The 18996-nt window shown below is 35.4% G+C and overlaps 4 protein-coding genes across 6 annotated transcripts; 2 read left to right on the forward strand and 2 right to left on the reverse strand.

Annotated features, from left to right (window-relative positions):
* The first annotated feature begins 242 nt into the window (after positions 1-242).
* On the forward strand, positions 243-4036 carry LOC105178942 (protein phosphatase 2C 50). The gene is made up of 5 exons (XM_011102554.3): positions 243-459; positions 1230-2168; positions 2279-2596; positions 2675-2780; positions 3392-4036. The coding sequence occupies exons 2-5, from the start codon at positions 1287-1289 to the stop codon at positions 3724-3726; spliced, it is 1641 nt and encodes a 546-aa protein (XP_011100856.1). The 5' UTR covers positions 243-459; positions 1230-1286; the 3' UTR covers positions 3727-4036.
* Positions 4037-4586: 550 nt separating this feature from the next.
* Positions 4587-10224, forward strand: LOC105179099 (protein PLASTID MOVEMENT IMPAIRED 1-RELATED 1). 3 transcript variants are annotated; one of them, XM_011102774.3, is made up of 4 exons: positions 4587-4798; positions 5466-7815; positions 7955-8978; positions 10044-10224. In XM_011102774.3, the coding sequence occupies exons 2-4, from the start codon at positions 5549-5551 to the stop codon at positions 10062-10064; spliced, it is 3312 nt and encodes a 1103-aa protein (XP_011101076.1). In that variant the 5' UTR covers positions 4587-4798; positions 5466-5548; the 3' UTR covers positions 10065-10224. The 3 variants fall into 3 exon arrangements, with proteins under 3 accessions (XP_011101076.1, XP_011101027.1, XP_020548075.1); XM_011102725.3 differs by having other exon boundaries at positions 7955-10224; XM_020692416.2 differs by lacking the exon at positions 4587-4798 and adding an exon at positions 4843-4983 and having other exon boundaries at positions 7955-10224.
* On the reverse strand, positions 9336-10808 carry LOC105179013 (putative WRKY transcription factor 51). The gene is made up of 3 exons (XM_011102635.3): positions 10523-10808; positions 10226-10367; positions 9336-9653 (listed from the first exon to the last, which is right to left on the reverse strand). The coding sequence occupies exons 1-3, from the start codon at positions 10806-10808 to the stop codon at positions 9527-9529; spliced, it is 555 nt and encodes a 184-aa protein (XP_011100937.1). The 3' UTR covers positions 9336-9526.
* A 4080-nt stretch (positions 10809-14888) lies between these two features.
* LOC105179237 (17.3 kDa class II heat shock protein) lies at positions 14889-15658 on the reverse strand. Its single transcript, XM_011102879.3, has one exon. It carries the CDS (start codon positions 15567-15569, stop codon positions 15102-15104), a length of 468 nt encoding a protein of 155 aa, XP_011101181.1. The 5' UTR covers positions 15570-15658; the 3' UTR covers positions 14889-15101.
* Between the last annotated feature and the right edge of the window lie 3338 nt (positions 15659-18996).

Consider the following 18996-nt stretch of genomic DNA (forward strand, 5'->3'; position numbering starts at 1 on the left):
AGTATGTGTTGATTGGATATAATTATCTAATATTTGATGATGTACATTAATACAATCAACTGTACCTTCTTAAAGCAAATTTTAACAAATTTAACCCTAGTTTTTCATGTTATATTTAGGTATTTACTGCTCAATTTCCTTTTGAGGGTAGTAATTTTGAGAAGGGAAAGGAAGGGGTAGTTCTCTTCCAGTTTCTGATAACAGTAGCTATATATAGATAATATAATAATTAGCACATTATTAGCTTCTTTCTTTCTTTAGTCTTTCCAATCAATTCCAAGCATTGGGCAAAAACTGCTTGACTAAGAAAGCAACCCCCCAAAAAAGATCTTCTTTTAGCATCCCATTAGTGTTTGGGTTCTTGATTTCTCAACACTTTTTCCTCTGTTTTCCGCAGATGTTCAACTAAGTGAGGGGAAAGTGAATTACTCTACAGTTTCTTGGAAGCAACCTGAAAGAGTAAGAATTTAGGCAGTGCTTTTGTTTATTTATTTTTTCCTTTTTTCAACTGATTGAGCTTTCATTCATTATTTATTACTGTCAGTTTCTTGATATTATACTGATGCAAGTAAGTTAAAGAATTATTGGTTGAAAGAGAGAGTTATACTAAGAAAACCAGTCTCAAGATTTGAGTAAGGGTTGACATGCGTTGCCTCAGATCCAGGGTACTCAAAGCTTTTTGTGGGGGAAAAAAAGCTGCCCTTTTTTGTTTCAGGATTTCCATGTGATTCTTGAAACTTTTGTTCTCGGCCGTTCCTAGGTTCTTTCACATGAACCCTTTTGTTGTTACTTTATTTTCTTCTTGTGTCTGTGTGTTAAAGGGCTGAGCTTGATTTCCTTCTTCTGATTCTTGGAGATTTTCTGAGTTGATCAGCTGAACTTCTTGGATCTTTCTTGAAGTTATTTTCTTCCTCCATGTTTGCTGTATATGATGAAGGTAGAGGTAATCTAGTCCCAAGAATAACACCTTGAGATGAGGTCCAGACAAGTTAGTTTCACCTTTCTATATCTGATGATACTTTTTCACGGAGGGTAGTTGGTGTTTTATTTTTGATCACCAGATCTGAAAAGTCAATTTCTATTTTTAGTTGAGTGGGATGTCACAGAGTGAATTAAAGCGTTTATGTGTTTGCTATATGTTTTCTGAGATGGGGATTGGTTTATGAACTTCTACTTCTAGATTTATCTTGATTTTAGAGGAAGGTAATGAATTAGTTTAACAATGACAGGTCATGTAACTTTAGATGGCTGGCAGGGTACCTTTTGCTATTTAGATAGTGATTTTGATGGAGGAGATATATCAGGCGGTTGCAGTGCCTTTTAGATTAGGTAATTCGGTATTGGACAATCTGATTGTAGAAACTCGTATGAACTTTACGAACTTCAACTTGATGGCCGATCCAGCAAGCTTGTTTCCGCATTCTCAGATTAAGGTGGCTAACTCTGTAGACGGTGACAATGAGGATTGCAGTTTTTGTGATTCAGGAAGTGAAATCAGTTCCACAATGCTGTTGGGATCTGAAGAGAATAGGAGAGGAGTTTCTTCCGTGCTGGCTTTGACTTTCGAGGATGAAAACAACTGGTTAGCTACTGACGTAGTTCGCGAGAGTGAAGAAGATGGGTTATCGTCATTGGAGGGCGATGCAATACTTGATAACTCTTGCTGCTTGTCTGTGGTGAGTGACACTAGTAGTTTATGTGGGGATGATTTGTTAGGTTTTGAAATCAATTCTGAAATTGGGACAACCATTTTAGAGGTTGTGAACAGCGTATGTGATGTTGAACTTATTCCCAAGACCAGAGATTTGGGAGATCCAAAAATTGGCACTGGTTTTGGTGACTCTCTATCCATGGGTGTTGGCTTAGACGAAGAGATTGCAGATGGTCCCAGCTCAAAATCATCTCAAGTTGTTATGCAATTGGATAAAGGGCCGAATGTAAGAGCCAACCGCAGTGTTTTTAAGGTAGATTATGTGCCTCTGTGGGGGTTTACATCTGTGTGCGGTAGGAGACCAGAAATGGAAGATGCCGTGGCAACAATGCCTCGGTTTATGAAAATTCCTCTCCAGATGCTTATGGGTGATCACGAATTTGATGGTGTGACATCCCCCTTGAGCCATTTGACAGGCCATTTCTTTGGAGTCTATGATGGCCACGGGGGCTCTCAGGTATCTCACTCTTTCTCTCATCTCAGCAAAAAAATCAACCACCACACAAGAACTTACACGCTTGGGTTGGCCTTTTTTGCTTGAGACATTATCTGAAATCATATTTTCAGGTTGCAAATTATTGTCGAGACCGTATTCATTCTGCTTTGGCTGAAGAATTGGAAATTATCATGACCACCTTGAATGGAGGAAGTAGTAAGGAAAATTGTGAAGAGCAGTGGAAAAAGGCACTTTCAAAATGTTTTATCAAGGTGGATGATGAAGTTGGAGGGAAAGCCAGTCTTGAACCTATTGCTCCTGAAACTGTGGGTTCTACTGCCGTTGTTGCCATAGTTTGTTCATCGCATATAATAGTGGCTAACTGTGGTGATTCAAGGGCTGTGCTCTGCCGTGGCAAAGAACCCATGGCGCTGTCTGTGGATCACAAGGTAAGTATGTCACTTCATTCTGAAACTTTTGATGAATCTTTTTATCATAACCTAACATTATTTTCTCCTATCTTGTAGCCAAATCGTGAAGATGAATATGCAAGAATTGAAGCATCTGGAGGCAAGGTAATACAGTGGAATGGACATCGTGTCTTTGGAGTCCTTGCGATGTCTAGGTCAATCGGTATGCCGTTGTTAGCTTTCACCTTTTCATTCATTTGCATTTCATTTTACTTTCCATCTGATCAGTCGCTGCTCATATTCTGGATAAAATCCTTCTCTTTCTTGGTTGTTTGCATAAGTTTAGGTTCTTCTTGTTTAAACTTCTCTTATCGACAGCTTCCATGTTGATCCAAAATTAACTTAACAGCCTAGACACTGTCATAGCATGATATCACTGGCAAAAAGTTGCTCTTTTGACATACATGCTAGTTTAATGCAATATTTTCGTCGACATTTTGGGCAGGCTTAGAAATGTTACAGAAATGTATCAGGGACACACTAATGCATGGATGGTTTAGTATCCTGCTTAGTCTCTAATTGTAAGGGAATAATATCCAAATACGGAAAAATCTTGTCGGAAACCAATTTGTTCTTGTTTCTTCCCTCTTCCCCTTGGGTTCCCCCTAGGGGTACCTGATACTTTACAAATATATACTAGACAAGAATGTCTAAAGGTCTTATAATCAGTCTGTCCTACATTTAAAAGAGGCATTTTGACTATGTGCATGTTAAAGAAAACCTTATTGCTAAGCATGAAAATTTGTCCACTGTACTTTCTCTTTGGTGCTGCAGGAGATCGGTATTTAAAGCCCTGGATTATTCCGGATCCTGAAGTAATGATAGTCCCCCGAACCAGGGAGGACGACTGCCTCATTCTGGCCAGCGACGGTTTGTGGGACGTGCTGACAAACGAAGAGGTCTGTGATATCGCTCGTAAAAGGATACTACTCTGGCATAAAAAGAATGCAGCCACAGTTCCACTGCAACGCGGTGAAGGAATAGATCCTGCGGCTCAAGCAGCGGCAGAGTACCTCTCGAATCGTGCCCTGCAAAAGGGCAGCAAGGATAACATCAGTGTCGTCGTCTTAGACTTGAAAGCCCAAAGAAAGATCAAGAACAGAAGTTAGCATTCAACTCTTTGGTCGCCCCTCGATCTTTCTTGGTTGTCGTGGAATGTAATCCTCCATTTCTTTCAATTTAATGCCCTTACTGTTTTCATCAAAGGGCAGTAGCTATTTGAATTAGGAATGTGGAGTAGTGGGAGCCCCTGAGAAGCTCACAGTGATCTGGGAAAAAAACATAAACGTTTGACTTGCTTATCTTCTTACCTCTCCGAGCTAAAGGCTCTGTGAGGGGCATATAACTTCATTGTAATGTTGACAATGATGTCTTGCAAATCAATGAACTGTAAATATAATATCAAACTTGTGTTGCTTATGATTGTTATTTTATTTTATTTTTAGATAAAAAGTAAATTTTTACCAAGATGGAGTGTTCTTTTCTTTGTATATTTTTCAATTAGAAAAATGAGCTCCGATTCTTTTGAGATTTGATGCGATTAGATATGATAACAATTAACTCATTCTGTTGACATTTTTAAGAATTTCATTCAATTTTTTATTGGATAGCTCATAATGTATTTGTGGACTTTGAATTTTAATATCTTAAAAATTTTATATATTTTATTTTTTTTAATAACATCCATCCAAAATTAAATAATAACTTCCATTAACATTAGTTGTTCTGAAACACTAAAATTTCAACAAAAATAAAATTAATATTTTCAATTAAAAATCTTAAATTATCTTCTTACCCTTTTAAGTAATTTTTCAATTTCCATCAACAGATGCTCAATTCTTGATGATTTTCTTTCTTTTCTTTAAAAAGAAAATCATTATTAAAAGAAAAAAAGAGAACAGAGCAGTATGAGTGATGGGGAAGGGGGTGGGGGTGGGGGCCCACTTGGCAGAGTACGAGACAAAAAATTGATGGTTTCTTTTCTTCATTATTTCAACAGCTCCGGAGAGAGTACACATTCCCCAAGAAGTGGATATACCGGCGAAGCTACAAATCAGCGCCAACGAATTTTCATACCTCCAAACCCAAATTAATAGGAAAAATAAAGAAGTAAAAACCATTCAGCTCAGCAGCCAAGAGGATTGATAGTCAACACGGCCTCCTTTCTTGATTTGAATTTATGTAAGTTTCATGAAATCTTGTCTTTGCTTTGCCTGTTGATTGTATGTCTGCCTGCCTGTCTGGCTATTTTTTTTTTTTTATTTTATGATTTTTGTGCATCTGGGATTTTGATTAAAGGTTTTGAGCTCTATGATTCACTGAATTATGAAGTAGTGTATAAATCACAAGTTTCTCTTGAGTATGAAGTAAGTGTTTTTTTTTTTTTTTTTTTTGGCTTTCCGTGATTTATTGAACTTTTACTTTCTTCAATGGAAGTGTGTTTTCTCTATCTTGATGGGTTTGTCTTTGTTTCATGTTTCTTGTTTTCTGATTCTGTTTTTAGAGAAATCTATTTCTTGATTGAACTGTTATGCTTATTGCAAGAATCCTGAACGAAGTATTGTTCTGAGATTTCCTCTTGGATTTGTCAATTTGAGGATTAAGAATCAACCTGGGTAATATGATGTAAACAAGATGCATAGAGGAAATAAATCATGTAAAGGCAAGTACTTTGTTTATTTTCATTGAAGAAGTAATTGTCATAACCAATAGATGAATTTTTTAGGCTACTATAATCTAACAAAAAGAATAGAGTGAGTGCAACACTGCTAGTTTAGCTACAACCTACACTTCCATTGCTAAATCATTTTAAATTTCCTTCTCTGATTGTTGCTTTTTTCCTTTACAGGGATCAGTTATAAGGGGCAGTTCCAACTTCTGGTAGGAGTGTGTATTGGTATACTCAGATATTCTGATCTGGGCGTGAGGGGCATGTCATTCGAAGTTGAATTCACGAAAGGTGACGATGAAGATGCTAGTTGTGGGCTTTTATTGCGTGATATCGAAGAGATCAGCAAAGCCCTTTATTTGCACAAAAGCCCGCTTAAGGCATTTAATGCATCTTACGATGACTGCAAGCACGTGGTTGCTAAAACTGGCACTTCAGAATCCAAGTCTAATGTCGTTATTCGAGATTCGTTGCATAAGGACAAGAAATCATCAATATGGAATTGGAAGCCTTTAAAGGCTTTGACCCACAGTCGAAATCATCGATTCAACTGTTGTTTCTTTCTGCACGTCCATACTATTGAAGGCTTGCCGTCGAATTTTGACAACCTTAACTTGTGTGTGACTTGGAAACGGAAGGCTGACATGTTAAGAACTCGCCCTGCTGGGGTCTATTTGGGAACAGCTGAGTTTGAAGAGACTCTCATGCACCGATGTACTATTTATGGTAGAACTGGGCCCCACAATTCAGTAAAATACGAGCCCAAGCTCTTCTCGCTTCATGCCTCTGTAATAGGGGCACCAACAGATATTGGGAATCACTTGGTTGATCTGAGCAGGTTGCTCCCACTTACACTGGAGGAGTTAGAGGGGGGTAGGAGGAGCTCAGGAAAGTGGACCACCAGCTTTAAGCTCACAGGCAATTCTAAAGGCGCAATACTAAATGTTAGTTTTGGGTTTTCCGTATTGGACAGTAACTCATTTGAGCCGGGTTCTTTTGTGAAAGTTCCTCATATTGTGCAGGAAGGTAATATGAATCATTTTGCTGATTTTGATTGGAGGAGTAGAACCAGCCAGCTTGACAATCACAATCTTGATGCTGTCACAAGGATTTCAGCTGAAGGGTCATATCATCATTCACAATCTCTAGCTGTAAAATTTCTTGAGGAAATAATGCCAAAGCAAGGGTCGGAGCTGTCACACTCTGTTAGTTTACTGTATAGGAAACTTGATGAAGGAAAGATGGGTAGCGAAGTGGAGTTTGATTTATCTCATGAGCACTTAAGGTTCCTGAAACCAAAGTCTGAAGCCTCGCCTGAGTCTGCAAGTGGAAACACTGGACTTGAGCTTACTGACACCGAGTTCGATGTAATTGAGCAGGGTGTAGAAGTATCATTGAAGGATCAGATGGGAGTAGAGAAGTGTGGTAGTCAGAGGTTTGACAGTTCTGTGATTGAAACCATTGATGTTGCTGAGATATTCAAGGGAGAGGATGCCACTTTTGATGAGCATGTGGGTGGGAACTCAAAACTTGATAGAAACAATCGTGATGAGTATGGATGTCCTGCAGATGATCCTGAACATAGAGATAATAGCATGTGCATTATTGAACCAGCTTTGGAAGAACTTGATTCAGCTTTCCATGATGTGTTGACTTCTAAACCATCAGAGTTGGATTCATTTCTAGATATTGTTAAGTATTATGTTCCCGAAAATTACATCAAATCCAAGTCTATTCACAAAGCAGAAAGATTGACTAAATCACTTAGCTTGGATGATGTTGCAGAATCAATAGAAAATGATTTTCTCAACATGTTGAGCATTGACCTGAGTCAAGAGGACATGGTTTGTGGTTCTGGCCCTGATCTGCCTGGAATTCCCCTAAGGGGGTTTGAAGAGGATGCCCTAGCTGGGGAAAACCCTACTCTCAATACTGATTTCATGGCAGAGCAAGAGGACTTTACTTCCAGCAGCTTTACGAAGGTGACCTTTGCAGATGATTTTGATTTGTCATTTGCTATTCAAGCAGTTGAAAGGAAACAAGGTAGTGTAACCCAACCATTGAGAAGCAAAAGAAATGCTAAAATTCTTGAAAATTTGGAAACAGAAGCTCTGATGAATGAATGGGGTCTGAATGAGAAGGCCTTTCAGTATTCTCCACATGCTAGCTCTGGTGGATTTGGGAGTCCAGTTTATCTTCCTGCAGAAGAACCTTTAAGATTACCTTCTCTTGAAGAAGGCGTAGGTCCAATTATTAGGACAAAGGATGGCGGATTCTTCAGATCAATGAATCCATTGCATTTTAGAAATGCGAACAATGGAGCCAGATTAATTGTGCAAGTTTCTGCTCCGGTTGTGTTGCCTTCAGCGATGGGATTTACGGTCATGGAAATACTACAATGTTGGGCATCTGGAGGAGTTGAGAAGATGTGTATTCAGGCAAATGAACTGATGCCTTTGGAAGATGTCACGGGGAAGACAATGCAGCAAGTTTTGTCTGAATCTGAATCTAGAACAGATGCTCGTAAGAGGTTAGTGAATTCTAGAATTTATAGTTGGCACGGAGTTTTCAGTTAATTTGATTTCTATATGTATTGTAGATTACATCTATTCTCTCTCTGTCTCTTATTCTTTTTCCCCCTGCTCTTCCTTCTTTCAAACAATTTACAGATGGGCTTTGCAGCGGAAATCTGAGTTTGGCCTTGAGTCGTTTGTGGAGAAAAAACCAGCTGAAAATCGGCTGGATGCTTGCTCTAATTGTGAGCTGATGGAGTCAGATTACGTATCTTTTGAAGATCTAATTCCTATGGCAATAACAAACATTGAAGGCCTTTTAGTTGAAGGGCTAAAAATTCAGTCTGGCATGCCAGGTCAAGAGGCACCTTCAAGCATTAGGATCCAGCTACCTAGGAACTCAGCCTCCTTAGGCAAGGTGGCTGAGTTTCCTAGTAACTTAGGTTCTGAAGGAGCTTCAGGCTTGCAGAATCGGGATCTTGATGATATAATTAAATACTCTATGTCGTTAGAGGAATGGATAAGGCTGGATTCTGGAGAATTCTATGTTGAAGATGAGAATGAAGAAATTGTCTCTGAGCTTTTTGCAGCATATTGTGCCAAGTCCGTAGAATTGGGTAGTGGGCAGCATATAAGGGAAGACAAAAGTGGTGTTTTTGGTAACAATTTCAGAATGGGTTTAAAAGTGCAGCTTAGAGATCCCTTGCGTAATTACGAGATGGTGGGCTCCTCAATGCTTGCTCTGTTTCAAGTAGATAGGGTTTGTTCAGCTCGGCAACCTGAACAGCTCGCCTTATCATCGGAAGAACTTTGCATTGGAGAAAAGGATGGCCTCAATGAACATATATTTCCAGAAGGAACTGACTCTGAACAGAATCGCAAGAAACTTTATGACCCGTTGTTTAAAGTCTCAGAAGTCCACCTTGCTGGACTGAATAGTTTACATGGTAATAAACTGCTTTGGGGCACTAGCAGACAGCAGCAATCAGGATACCGATGGTTGCATTCCAGTGGTATGGCTAGGTCCAACAAGAATCTTATTTTTGGCACAAATGCAGTTCCAAAATCTTCTTCTGGATTAATGAAAAAGTCATTGCCTGGTCATGTTTTATGGAGCATATCCATTCCTATTCAAGGTGAAGCGGCTACATGGAACGAGCATGTTGCATTAAATGTTCATGTAAGAAATCCTGATATTGTTTTTCCAACTAAATTTGTCAAGTGATCATGAGTTACAGAACACACATATCCATTGACCAAGTTGGAGCTACCCATTCTATTAGATATTTATTCTTTTAAAATGTGTGTAGAGTTTCTAAAAGCCGTTGCAGCACTAGCTGTATCTGTGCTGAGCCTCTGGATATTGCTAGTTTTTTGCTGAACTGTCTTGAACAGGAAATGTACAAATTGGCTGAACGGGGCATCATTGTACAGAATTCTTAGTAAATCTTGGATACATTATCTTTTGGTGTTCGATGATAATGGACTTGCTGAAAGTCATACTTTCATCAAATCAAGTCCATGTCAGATTTGCCCATCATAAAAAGTTAACAACGTAAATATATGAATTTTCTTGATCTTACATCATCTGAGCATCCCATGATAAGCTCTGGATTCCATCTACTCTAAAGAGCCCTGATCAAGCCCTCAAGGTAACTGAAACTGTCTACATTGAGAAGCATAGTTACATAATACTGCTAGCATTTTTGTGAGATTTCTATGATGAAATCAGAGCTGTGGACCTTGGTGGTTGTGGATACCCTCATAGGTTGTTACCACATAACGTGGATCCTCTTTGTACCGTTCAACTCTCTTTTTCACCGGGCACCCTTCAACTGAGCACCTGTAATAGTTCCTGTTGAATAAATCATATGTTTGTAAGTATAATTTTCACTATACTACACAGAGAAAGCACGTTGAGAATGCATAATCCATAGTTCTTTAGTTTGTAGACATTTTATAATTTTATCAGCTCTTGTTAAAATAACGCAAATTAGAATTATGGTGTCGAAAACTTAGACACCACAGGTGCCTGATGGAGACTGGACTTTCTTCTTTATTTTGGCTTATGCAACACTAGTTGAGGCTAAAAGACAGTTGCTATCCCTATTACTCAGTATTCGCCATGTCTTTTACATTCTCTGCTTTGTTGTTATCTCACACTTCTTTATACATTAAAGGGTAATTAAAGTGTTAAAGTTCTGATCTCTATGTTCTGAGACTTTGACTTGTATCCTGAATGCAGAACCAGGTTCTTGATGGATAAACTTGGAGCCAAGCATCTGGAATCTTCTTTGCTTATATGGCCATGGAGTAAAATACAGAGAAACGCTTTAATTGCATATTAATTCTTATACTTATGCTGTTATGTCAAATTCTGTAGCACGTTGATCCTAGATCGATTACTGAAACTTAAACCACACGCACCTTGGATTTGGGCTATTCTTGACCATCTTTTTCCCATACTTCCTCCACTTGAAGCCGTCATCCAGTACCTCAACCTCAGACTTTGTTTTGAAAGCAACCTTGTCTTTGATTTCCTTCTTCTCCCTCCCACTCCCACTGTCTCCTGATAGCAAAAACGAAACAAAATACGTTAGTTACTTCACTGCTTTCTACGATAACGCTAAACCAATCTTTGCATCATATCACATCATTTAAGCGTATGCTAACTTCAGCAATGGGCATTTAGATGCATTTAAACTCATAGACACGCTTACTTACTGTTGATGGTCCCCTCACTGAAGCTGCTGCTGCTGCTGCTAATTCCAGTGGAGTTGGCCACTATTACATGAGGCGTATAGTTTGGATTTTGAGAATTATAACCTGCAGGGATGGAGGAAAACGCTGGATTCTCCTCAATCCAGTCACTGAACTCAAAGAAGTCAGAAACCTGAAAGTTGATGTCATGGGGAGCGGCCACCGGTGCATCGTGCTCTGACCCGAAACCGTCACCGGGCATGTTTGTATTGGGATCATAATCAGCCATGATCATCAACTGAGTGTGCATTGGTATATACTAGGTAAGATTTGTCTTACAACTTAGTGGAGGGTGTTTCTTGGTAAGCTTCCTAGGATGTAATATAAGAAGCTTCATTGTTGCTGCCCTTATATTGTTTTGTAAGTGGTGGCTAAGCATTTGAGTTGGGCCCCAACAAATGCCAAACATCATCTCTTGATTCAAAGTGCCAAAAAAAAAAAAAGAAAGAAAGACAAGAAGGGTGGGGCCTACCATGGATGACTTGGTGCGTAGACTTTCTGATTCTTGCTTTTTCTCTGTATGAAGTCTGCCAACAGTCTCGTGCTTAGACTAACCCCTTCCCAACGGGGGAGGAACGTATGTCAGTCAATATTGGGAAACATCTGTGTTGCGAAATCTGTGATTTACTTAGATTTTGGAATCATTAAATTCAATTCTCGCCGAAAATCATAAAACCAACGTAATGTTTACCTGCCCGAAAGTAGCACGAGAAGGGAATTCTGAGCTGTCAGATGGTGCGTAGCCAACATGCTTCAGCGTACTCTAACAACAACTATTGATGCATATAGTACAATTAGTTTAGAATCTTGTAAGAAGAAAATCCGGTGCTGAAATTATGTTTAGATTTCTAGAGTTGATTGAATTTTGTCTTAAGGGTTCCCCTTTGCCTTTGTTCGAAATAGATAATTAATTTAATTTAGACAAACAAGAATCACGTGCCCTCACTCTTGTTTCTTACATATATTTTTTTTATAAAGGAGTTCGATTACGTCATATGTGTTGCTTTCTATATCCTTTCTGTGCACGAAAAGGCATTCATCCCCATGGAAATAAAATATCCAAAGTTACAACTTGAATTGTACCTCGTCCACATTTACTGTCATAAATAATTAACTCATCAAATAAAAGAATGATTTAATTTGAGTTCGCTCCAATTGTTTGGATTGAATAATTTGAGACGTGAGACGAAAAAAGATCGTTAGGTTTTTAAAGTGGTATCCAACGAAAATCTTTATTGAAATCAGAAGTGAAATAATAAATGTTTTTATTAGCAATAAATAACATACCAATAATTAGGACTGGAGAATGTATTTATAGATCCAGGTGTTTGTATAAATACAGATTTACATGGCTTGATCTAAAACCTTCGGTAATAGGATAATCCAACAATCCTCATTCTAGGTCTTCAGATCAAAGTGGATAAGAAAAGACATGACTCGAATACGAGTACGCGGATCCTCCGACTATTTGAAATATTTTGTCTTTGCCAATGTATTCCCATCAAATTTTGACTTGTAACTTCATATATTAATATTGCTTCACTGCGTGATTGATATATGTTGTTTTTAAAAATTAAAAAATAAAATAAAATAAAACTATTATTTAAAAATAAAGATATATACGATGTACACATTGATATAATACTTACTAAATTGAAATAAGAAAAATCCTTTGTCATTTTTGTCGGGCTTATGTTGGACCATGTTGATTGTTGCGATCATGGCACACTAAAATTAAAGTAATTTTTTAGATTCTCACGATATGCCTAAGGAATATATATCTATATAGGCTTATTTTCTTTGGCTTTCTTGACCAATTCATTGAAAAAATAATATATGTTTTAAATTATTTTGAAAAATACTAAGATTATCTATAATGAGTTATCACTGAGGGGTATTAATTTTAGAGAGTATTTGTGATTTTCTAAATAACAAAAAAATATTAACAATTATAACAAATTTTAAAAGAACTTGTTGTAATAAATTCACCCTTTAAAATAATATAAATTATTGAAGAATGAAAATGTTCAACCCATAATCTTTAAAAATTTTAATATATATATATATATATATATATATATCAAGAAATTAAAGAATTATGGCCACTAGTTTCCATGACCACAAGCATGCCCATCTTTATGGCTTCTAATAAAATCAAATTATTTATATAGATGCAAACATATATAGTCGAGAAAATAAATTTAAAGAATAAAATATGATATTTAAATATTAAAATTAAAAAAGTAAAATATATAGAATTTATCTGTGATTGATCCTAATTAGAGACTTTTGAGTCTTGGTCTCCATTGATGATGAGGTCAATTTGTTATTTGGTGCATTGATGCCTTGCTTGAATAGTAGTTGATCAAAGTCTTCTCATCAATTTTCATTTATATATACAAGTCTTTCTTCATATTTCATTCTTGTAAATATTTCCAATTATCTTAATATAATCGAATAATATATGTAAAATATACAAAATATTTAATGCATGTTTTTTCAAAAGAAAAAGAAAAGAATAAATTATTATCAGTCATGATTCTCGACAATCAATCTTAACCCTACTGAATGAACTTTCGGACAAGATGTTCGATGAAGACCACTTTTCTAGAATAACTAAGTAACCAAACTATTTATTCATTTTGGGTTATTTATTTTGTGTTGCATGTGAACTTAAAATAGTCTAAATAAATAAAAGAGATTAATATTTAGCTTTATGATATTTGTAGGGAAAAATTGCGAATTTAATCCCATATGATTGCACAATTGATTTTATTCATTACTTGTCATTAAAACATAATTATGAGAATTTGCAATTTGAGATTTTAAATAAAATCTCATATTAAAAGATTGAGTTTGAGGTAGGAAGGGAACGTGGCGTAGGGTGTGAGAGACTAGGTAGCCTGGTTTTGGGTGTTGGGTCAGAGATAATGATGATGTTAGAGTGTTGAGTGTTGGAATGGAGAAGAGTGTGCGTCAATTGTGTATCAGTCAGTCAATTGATAGGTCAATTCATTTATTAGCTCACTCCACCAATTACCAATTACCAATCACCTATCCATTATCCATCCATTCCTGTTGTGTTGTGTGATTGTGTTCAATTAGCATTTAGCACAGCCCCTTCCACTTGCCTTTCGTTCTTTTTTCTTTTTAATATCAATAAATTTGATAAATTATGATTATTGAAACAATTTATTTATTAAATAAAAATAAATTTTATAAATACTATATATAATTATTCATTTTAAAAAGAATTTATGTTTAATTATACAAAATCTTAGAAGATGAGAGTGTAATTATTCCATTAAAAAGCCCATAATGGTCTAATCCCAAATAAAAAAATTGTAATATCACTTATAAAGTAAGAAACCGTAAGAACCACAATGAGAAGATCTAAGGCTGAAAAAATAATCAAACAATTCGATATTCAATTGAAATCGATCAATAAAAATTCTTTTGAGCTCGATTCCATAATAGTAAAATATGCTTAAAAGTATCAAATTACTCGAGCCTATGATCCAATTTAAGCTCGCTTGAACTCGACTAGAATAATAATCAAACATAATTATTGAAGCTCGATTATAATTCAAACAAGTTTGAACAATAATGTGTTCGACTCGACTCGAATCATTTACACCCTTAAGAAGATCTTCAATATAGCTAGCACTTTGATATCGATATTTAAGACAGTAAAATTATAAGAATATAAAGGTGAAAATCGTCAAGATATTCAATGTGGAGGACCATTATTTATAATGGATAATCACACCACATTCCACTGAGGTTTTGTGAGATTATATATAAATTCTTGTGGTTTGAAAAATTACACCCAATACCTCGGATGCTTATTGCTGTTTAACTAAACCAAATTAACTAACTATTATTATCAACTACAGGACGTGTTTTTGGTGATGCATAATTATGAACGTGGACTTTTGTTTGCCCCCGGCCCCCCCATCTTCCACATATTTTTTCAATTATGTGCTAGGGTTATTCGACCATCAAATTCTGTTTGATGCATATCTCACGCAAATATATACACTTGAATAAATTCAATACTAAATAAATAATTCAATAACTAATTTTGGCATTCCATATGAAATTTATTTAAATATATATATGTACACTCCTAATATTTAAAAAATAAATAAATCAAACCAAATTTTGTTCAAGAACCATTCAATTCCATTATCGAACGAATACCAAATATTTCATATATTAATTCATTTTCATCCCTTGGCAATATTGTAAAAGAGCAAAGTATAGTGTATACTTAGTTAAATTTTGTATTTTATATTTATTTATTTTAATATATGTATATATAACAATATTTAAAAAAGAAAATAGAATATTATTTAATTATAGCGTACAGACAGTCGGCAGCATATGTTTAATTTGTAACAGGTAGCAGACTGGAAAACATGAAATAACATATTATACATCACCTCCGAAAACAAACAAAAATAAACAGCTGCAGCACTCACAAGTCTGCTTCTTCTGCCAACATTTGGCATTCCAAACACTACTTACAATCTAACATTTCTCAACCAACTTTAACCTCAATTGTCTTCGGTTTCTTCGGCTCCGGCGGCGGCACTTTTTCCACTGTAACTGTCAGAACTCCGTCCTCACAAACCGCCGTTATCTTATCCGTGTTTGCGTTCTCCGGCAACGCGAATTTCCGCATGAACTTCCCCACCCTCCGCTCCATTCTCACGTACTTCGCCCCCTCCCTCTCCTCCTCCCTCTTGCGCTCGCCGCTGATGAGAAGCACATTCTCGTCCTCCACCTGTACTTTGATGTCGCCGGGCTTCAGCCCCGGCATGTCCACCACAAACACGTAGGAGTTGGGGTATTCTTTGACGTCGGCGGGGGTCGCTGCCATGGCCTTGGCATCGCGGACGTAAGTTCTGGTGGGGGCGCCCGCTGATTTGTGGGCGTCGGATTCCAGCATGTCGTGGAGGCCGGTGTGGAGAAGCGGGGAATCTAATCCCAGGAATCTCAAGTCCATTGTTTCTGGTGGTTTAAGGATGATTTTCGATGGATTCTTTAGCTGAAATTCTTGGAATCTGATAGGGCAAGAAGATGGTTGGTAGGTATTTAAAGAGCCAACAGTCCCTGATGGAAGAAGCAGGATAAAGAACTTTCGAGAGGGAAGTGGAAGGAGCGAAAGCAGTGATTGGAAAGTTCTAGATGATTCCAGTAATTTTACTCGTTAAAATTATTTGAAAGGCTCAAATGCATATAATTCCTCTATGTTTAAAAAGGTACTTCAAAAACCCATTTTTTTTTTAAAAAAAAAGGCAAAAAAAAGAACTTCTATACATTAAATTTATTAAAAAAATCAAAGGTTCAGATTTTACTAATTTTAAATCGATATGAGTGCATTCTAATATAATTTCAAGTGGTATTTTGCGACTACAAATACTCTTAATTAAGGGTCATGTTGCAGCATTAATCCATAATGATTTAATGGTGTGAAAAAAAAAAGAGAAAGAAGTCAAAAATCAGATTAGAAGGATGAGTTAGACGTATCCAAACCTAAACCTGCAAGAATGCGATTCAAAAGAAAAGTTCAAGAAACGAAATTTGAAAAGATTTGAGGCGAATTTGGACACCTTTGGCTGATTGAAAACTAGCTTGGCTGAAAGAATTTGTTTAGGATGTTAGTTTTAATTCCTTAGAACTTTTAGTTTTATTATAAATCTACCTTTTTTAGTTTTAATAGGATTAGGTAACTAGTTACTATATATATGTGGTGTAAGTCACCATATAAACAACTTTAGATCTTTGAATCTTTTATTTGCAAGGTTTTTTTATATAGAGTTCTCTCATTAGCATGCTAAGCTAGTCCTTTTAATTCTGGTTAAAAAAACTTGGTGAATGCTTAATTCCAATAAGTTGTGAGATCTAATTTATTCTTTATACCTTCATTCATATTGGTGTTTGTGTTATTCTTTGTGCTTTTATTACAAATAATCTGATTTATGAATGATAGGCCCATTGTTCATTGTCAAGAATATTTATCTGGCCAATTGAACTTGCAAATTTGTAATTGTTTGTTTAGTCCAATAATTAGTAGTAACACAACATAATTGATTATGCCGTAGTTTTTCATTATATTGTGGGAAATACACAATCTAACTTAAATAAATTCTCGTATGAATTTACTGGTTAGAATTGAGCCTTTCTAGTTCTTAATGTTGGTAAATTAAATCTTAAGAACGTTCTTAAAGTTGTTTGCTGATTAGGAATTTAGTTAATAAACGTTCCTTGACTATTAACAAGGTAAGAAAAAGTGAGGTTGTTAGGTCGTACCAATGATCATAACCAATTTATATCATGAATGATTGTCATTTTTGTATTTATGATCAACCATGAAATTGAGCACGGTCCTGTCTTTAGCTGGAATGTTTTTCTCAAATTTACTCCTCCTTTTAATACTCTTTTCTTCTCTTTAATTTTAGATTTAGATTTTATATTAAACTTCCCCCATTTTTATTACTTCTACTTTTGAAGGCATTAATTTAAAATTAATTTTTGTGAATTCGACCCAACTCAACAACTTTATAAGTTTTTAGTGGATAATATTTTTTGTGGATTCGACACACATCATAAATGGACAAAATGCATAAAACCTCCCTGTGTTTTAAAAAGTATGCAAAAAGCACCACCCTGTTTTCAGAATAGGCTAAAACCCCCCTCATGTTTTGTTTTAGTCAGCAAAAACCCCCCATTCTGTTAGCAACTAACGGGAAGTGGAGAAGACGCGCGTCTGCTGCGTTTGGTAGTCTTTTTCTGCGATTTAGGTTGATATTTAATGATTTTTTGAACCAAAATACCCCTCTATGGGTTTATATAACACACAAAGGGGTTTTTTGCTTGTTTTGTGTATTCTTGTTGTCATTTCTCACCTTAAAAAATAAATTAAATTTTGGCATATTAAATTTAATTGAAATATTAAATTAAATTATATTTAAATTCAAATAATTTTGTAATTGTTAATTATTAAATCTAACTATTACTTTTAATTAATTAAAATATATATTTAATTACAATAATTATTATTATAATTATTATTAATTAGCCAAAATATTTAATTATTATAATTATCTAAAATATTCTTAATTTACTAAAATATATTTTAACTAATATAATTAAAATTAATTAAAAAATTAAAAAAAAAAAAGAAAATCTAGTATTTCGCCCACTTTCGCCGGAAACTTCGAAACAATTTTTCGACGCCGTCCGGACGAATTTCCGACGCCCAATGGTACCATTAGAATCCTCTCTTCAAGACGAACATTTCCATACCTTCAATTTGAGTTTTCGTCGATCATAGAGAGTGGCCTCAAGCAACGGTCGTCGAACATATTTTTCGTAGATTCGTCTCCGTCCGATCGAATCTCGGTCTCAAACTAGCACCATCAGACTCGTCTCTTTAAGACAATTCTAACGAGACCAGCCTCACTCAATTTGGTAAAGAATTTATTGAAATATGATGATTTAATCGAAATCTCGTTGCCGGCGACGAGATGTGGTGGGATGGAAGCCGGGGTAAAGGGGGTGGGGGGGGGGGAGGGGGTGGGTGGGGTAGTTAGTTATTTTTTTTAATATATAATAATAATATATTTTTAAAATTTTAAATTATTTATATATAATATAAATTAAATAATATTTTGAATCTAGACCTTTTATTTTTTCAAAATCTAACGGTTGAGATTAATTGATTAGATTTAACGATCAATATTTGATCAAAAAAATCCAACGGTCATTAGAATAAGAAATAATATATATTACGTAAGGGTATAACGGTCATTTTCTAAAAAATTAATACCGTTAGTTGGATTTAACGGAGAGGGGGCGATTGAGCTGAGTTTACAAAACACATGGGAGCTTTTAGCCTATTCTGAAAATAGGGAGGTGCTTTTTGCAGACTTTTTAAAACACAGGAGGGTTTTATGCATTTTGTCCCATCATAAATTTATATTATTATTTTAAAAAATAAATTTAACAAAATTAACCCCCATATAGAAGGGGGCACCGGCGCGTGAATCTGGATTAGGGGTATTAACTAGTCGAGCTAATTTTTTTTTATTATTATTAGATTAAATCATGAGAATCACTAAATTTTTACATAAATTTATAAGTAATAAAATATTTGAATAATGCATACTATGTTATAAATATACCAAAATATAGTATTGTATTTTAATTTATTGTTATAAATAAAACTACTAATTAGTTTAGTAGTATATAATACCAAAAAAAAAAAACCTCATACTGAACAATTTAAAATTGTAGAAAAAAATTATCCATTATCTGGAATAATGCAATTGAAATACATAAAAATATTTTATAGTTGAAATTAATATATATTCACAATCTGCAATAAATTTATATATTTATAAATGTTAGTATTATATTGATGTAACTAT

The sequence above is a fragment of the Sesamum indicum genome, linkage group LG1, assembly GCF_026168435.1.
Source record: "Sesamum indicum cultivar Baizhima isolate 11 linkage group LG1, ASM2616843v1, whole genome shotgun sequence".
Lineage (NCBI taxonomy): Eukaryota > Viridiplantae > Streptophyta > Magnoliopsida > Lamiales > Pedaliaceae > Sesamum > Sesamum indicum.